Raw genomic sequence first — 5,145 nt, 5'->3', positions numbered from 1 at the left:
AAACGTGGAAAACCTTGAGAACAATATTATTATTTAGGCACCAAAAGCCCAAAAAAGATCATGTTTACTAAGACAGTATCTGAACAAATACCTCAGTGAAAAGGCGAACTGGGTTTAACTAAATATTTACTGATGTCTTTAAAACGAAACAGCTGCCAGAGCTCGTTTTAAACCTTTATTCTTTATCTGTTCGAGTTTTCCTGCTTCCACAAACGGCTCATCGCTGTTAAACTTAAAACCGGTCTGCTTTGTTGTGCTGGATGAAGAGCCAGTGCTTATTTATGGTCAGGAATGTCAGCTGGTTGTGGGAAAACTATGGAGGCTATATATAAGTTAGAAACACAATGTGCTATATGCTGGCTATAAACATGGCATGTTTCGGTTTAAACGGTCAATTTCAGGGCAAGTAAAAGAAAATAGCCTAAGTGCAAATACAGCTCGAAGCTGTAATGGCCCAAATGCAGTAAAATCAACCTGATGTTCGTTTTGTTTTTAAACGCGCGCTGAGGCAGTTTAGTCCACATTTGTCTGGTGAAATGAATCAGAATCGTGTGTCTTTCCTCTCGGAGCTGAATGAAACTCTTCGGTCGCATTTGCACCGTGCAAAGAGAACAATGAAGGGATTCAGCTCCGCTGCTTTTACTGTACAGTCTAGACTACAATGAAGGAGAAAGCAGCCAAACACACACATCATCATTATTTGGATGCACTTCGCCGAGTGTGGAAAAAGCAAGTGTTCCTTTTAATGACAAAAAAGAGATTTTAAAAAATTGTGCAAGTTTTCAGTCAGGCGTTTTAGTCGAAAAACAAAACACTGCTCTTCTCAGCAGCCTCTGTAGCTACAGTGGAGTTTGTGCTTTGGCGCCAGGATGAGCAGAACAAGACAAACCAACGACTAAAAGCCCTAACCGTAGAAAAACAAGCTACAGCCCAGTGTCTCATATTATCATCATTCTGGTGATCATACAGGCAGTCCGCTGACCACACAGATGCTGCTGGACAGTTTCCCCTTCAGCTAAAGAGAAGGCAGACAGGCTCACAGAAACGGTCGAATCAACAATTTGGTTGACTTAAAAATTATAAATATAAAATACAAACAAACAAGTACAGATTTACATGAGGGTAATACTGCCTACATTATTACACGCTCATAGAAAATGTAACCCATAACGAAAGGCAGTAAAACCTGGCCAATAATACCATATTATTATTATTATTATTATTATTATTATTATTATTATTACGTGTGTAATATTTTTTTAATTGGCCCATTACTAGAAGAACCATTTTTCATCTCATTTAAAATGAATGGTATTCTACAGAGTACAGATGTGTTTTCACTGGGGTTACGTTGTCAGCAGTATAAATGATCTGTTGATAAAACAATGTCAAGTACAGAAATGATGTAGAAATGATGACCAATCTCTATTTCATATTTCCACTGCTTTCAAATCGTGGCCGCAGATCCTCCTTAAATGCCAGTGTGAAGGCCTGTATAGGGCCGACCAGCCGTTTAAAAAGAGCTTCCAACACTGCAGAAATAAACCTGCGTTTACAAACGTAACATCGGCTTTATATTTCATTCTCTACGAGCTAACGCTCATTTTGACTGCAGATCTGTCTTGTTATTTTGCTGGTCAGTTGCTTTGGCATACTGCACAGCCTTCACTGGCGAATAAACACTGATCTGAATGCTGACTGCAGTGTGTAATTATGCTGCACATTGACAAGGGTTTCAAGGGTTTCTGTTTTGTCCAGCAGTGGGGCGAGTCCGTGATCTGCATGAGATTGGACTCCTTTGCGTGTGCAGTACAAGGTAACAGCACTTGACAGTCTTTGTTAGGATTAAAACTGAAACCAGCAAAAACAGCTTTGCAAAAAGAAGAGGTAGGATGGAGCCACTACAGTGCTGCTTTCAAACCACGATATAGATATAGAGGAATAATAATAATAATAATAATAATAATAATAATGCGTACAAAAATATGAATACAACATTAACAACAACAACAACAACAACAACAATAATAATAAGCTTCGTAGCTGGGGTAAAATGGAATGGCAGACCCTGCATCAGTACTGACACGTTATTTTGTGGCCATGACGGGAAGACAGCGTGCTAGGCGCTCTTTCCCATACAATTCGCTTCCCACTGGTTACTATGGAGCGCATCCTTGGGCTTCATCTTGTTTACTCGAGTGTTTTTGTTTCCATACGGGGCGATCGACCCGCTCCTGCAGCGTTTCCTCGAAGCGCCTTCGCCCTGTCCGCCACTGTTTAATAACAAAACGCGCGGCGTCCCTCAAGGGTGTCATATGGGCTCCCTCACGTTTTTGTTTTTTCTTATCTTTTCTGTTCCCTCTGCCGCTAACGGCACAAATAAGATTCAGGTTCGACCCCCGGGGGTCACGGCACCGGTGTCCGGTCGTCATGGTGCGGCGGGGTGTCGCCGTAGGAGTCCTTGGCCAACGTTCCGCACTGGGGTGTCATCCGTTTCTCCTTCTGCCGCCTGTTGCAAAACCACACTCGGACCACCTCCTTGTCCAGCTGCAGGCTGTCAGCCAGGGAGTTGATCTCGGACGCCCCCGGCTTGGGGCACTTTAGGAAATGGCTCTCGAGCGCCCCTTTGACAGCCACCTCGATGGACGTGCGCTTTTTCCTCTTTCTGCCCTGTGCGGCTATTTTGTCCAGGCTCGTGGGGCTGCCCGAGGTCGAGTCCGCCTCCTCCAGCCACTTGTTAAGCAGCGGCTTCAGCTTGCACATGTTCTTGAAGCTCAGCTGCAGCGCCTCGAACCTGCAGATGGTGGTCTGCGAGAAGACGTTGCCGTAGAGCGTGCCGAGCGCGAGGCCCACGTCCGCTTGCGTGAAGCCCAGCTTGATGCGCCGCTGCTTGAACTGCTTGGCGAAGTGCTCCAGGTCGTCGGACGTGGGCACATCGTCGTCCGAGTGCTCGTGTCCGTGGCGTATGCTGTGCGGGTGGCCGTGCTCGCTCTCGTCTCGCGCGTCCCCGCTCAGGGCGTGCCGGTGCGCGCCGTGCTCATCCTCTGCAGTGAGACCACCGTAGCTCGGCTGCGAGTACATCATTCCCTGTCCGTTGGACGCGGTCATGCCGGCGGCCATGTGCGCGGCGCTCGTCGCCCTCCAAGCTGCCGCCTGGTGGTGATGCGCGCCCTCGTGCGGATGAACCAAGTGAGTAGCTCGCGACTGCTGCTGCTGCTGCTGCTGCTGCTGCAAAACGGGCGAATGCCGGAGCTCGTCTGCGTCACCTTGCAGCGCGGGCTTGATGTCCTGCTCGCCGAGCGGGCTCGACGACCACGGCGAAGAGTCTCCGTGATGTGAGAGCGCCGCGAGCCACTGGTGCGCGTGTCCGAGCGCGTTGGTGCTGCTCTGCAGCGTGGCGTACTCGCTCTGCAGCAGCAGGCTCTGCGCCGCGTCCCCGTAGGACGGCGCCTGCTGCGCGTTCACCGCATCCGAGGGCGCGACAGACGCGCTGCTCGTGAGCACGCCGTAGTGGTCGGACGCCGTGGCCGCCATGGCTGCGAGCGGGAGAGGCGCGAGATCCGGCGGCGGCTGTGTTGGAGGTGCTGGTGATGGTGGGGGGCAGCGGGAGCGCCGCTTACTCACTTTTCACTTTTGTGCCACAGGCGGCTCCCCAGCGCCGAGCCGAAAGGACGCCGAGGCGCGCGCCCCCCTGAGGTCCGCCTCGCGCCGCGCTGCGCCTCCATTGGTCGTAAGCGGCTGACAGACGCCGTTGCCCCTGACAGCGGCACGCTGATTGGTAGGCGGGAGATCAGAGAGGGCAGAACAATGAAGGGAACTTTTTCGCCGGACCTACACACCAGAGGCGCTCAGCCACTCTGCTAGCGCCTTAAACCTCAGAACAGTCCAAAATCTGGAAATTCTTCTCACAGTTTGGACCTGTGGCTAATCTGGCCTACTAAGTTATGGACAGTGCATTTATTTGTTGTTTTAGAGCTGCTTTATCTTGGCACTTTAACAACACTTAAAATAACAATTTAAAGAACATTACATAGACAAAAAAATCTTCTCTGCTTCATATTTCGCTGCTCACGCCGTCTGTTTCGAATGACGTAAACTGTGAACGAAAAAGACAAAAAAAAACAAAAACCCGAATTAAATCAGAATTTCGCACCAAAAAATCAAGACGGATCAGTGAGCCACTGCTGTAATAGCACTGTAAAAGGTGCATCAAGTGCTGTAAATAGCTTACAGGGTCACTGAAAAGCATGTTATAAAATTATTAAAAGTTAACATGCCGATAGCCTAAAAAATCTATGAGAGGATTTTAAAATTAAATCTATGTATTAATACGAAAACATGAATTAATTAATACTTTTACAATAATATTAATACTGGGGCAGTCGTGGGCTGGAGGTTAGGGAACTGGCCCTGTAATCGGAAGGTTGCCGGTTTGATCCCCAGCACCGACAGTCCATGACTGAGGTGTCCTTGAGCAAGACACCTAACCCCCAATTGCTCCCCGGGTGCTGTGGATAGGGCTGCCCACCACTCCAGGCAAGTGTGCTCACTGGCCCCTAGTGTGTGTGTATTCACTAGTGTGTATGTGGTGTTTCACTTCATGGATGGGTTAAATGCGGAGGTGGAATTTCCCCGTTTGTGGGATTAAAAAAGTATCACTTAATAATAAATAATAAGAAAATAATAATGCAGTTAATCAACACATAATTCATAGAAAACAACAACAAAATATTGTTGTTGTTGCTGCTGCTGCTGTCATTTATATGGTCATTTATTTAGTAGTAGACTAGTCATACTACTACTACTATACTACTACTACCACTACTACTACTTTTACTACTACTACTACTACTACTACTACCACTACTACTACTTTTACTACTACTACTACTACTACTACTACTAATAATAATAATAATAACAACAACAACAACAATAAGCCCCCTCCTCTACATATTCTTCGCGCGTTTCACGCGCCTCTGACCGTTGCTATGGTGAGCTGTGAATGAAGCAATGCCGCCCACGTCACAGCTGCGCGAGCCTCCTCTCTTCCCGCCAAAGGCCCTTTTTAACGGCTGGCTGAGGGACAATAGCCGGAGAAAGCAGAGGGCGAAGAGAGTTGAACAGCTGAGGAAAAGTTTGGCA

At 47.8% G+C, this 5,145-nt stretch overlaps 1 protein-coding gene across 1 annotated transcript; it reads right to left on the bottom strand.

Annotated features, from left to right (window-relative positions):
• Positions 1–623: 623 nt before the first annotated feature.
• pou3f2a (POU class 3 homeobox 2a) lies at positions 624–3,655 on the bottom strand. The gene has a single exon (XM_017724017.2). It carries the CDS (start codon positions 3,532–3,534, stop codon positions 2,407–2,409), a length of 1,128 nt encoding a protein of 375 aa, XP_017579506.2. The 5' UTR covers positions 3,535–3,655; the 3' UTR covers positions 624–2,406.
• Positions 3,656–5,145: the final 1,490 nt, after the last annotated feature.

The sequence above is a fragment of the Pygocentrus nattereri genome, chromosome 1 (genome assembly GCF_015220715.1).
Source record: "Pygocentrus nattereri isolate fPygNat1 chromosome 1, fPygNat1.pri, whole genome shotgun sequence".
NCBI classification, from domain to species: domain Eukaryota; kingdom Metazoa; phylum Chordata; class Actinopteri; order Characiformes; family Serrasalmidae; genus Pygocentrus; species Pygocentrus nattereri.
Note: the sequence above shows the minus strand (reverse complement) of the source record. Positions and strands in the feature narration are given on the sequence as shown.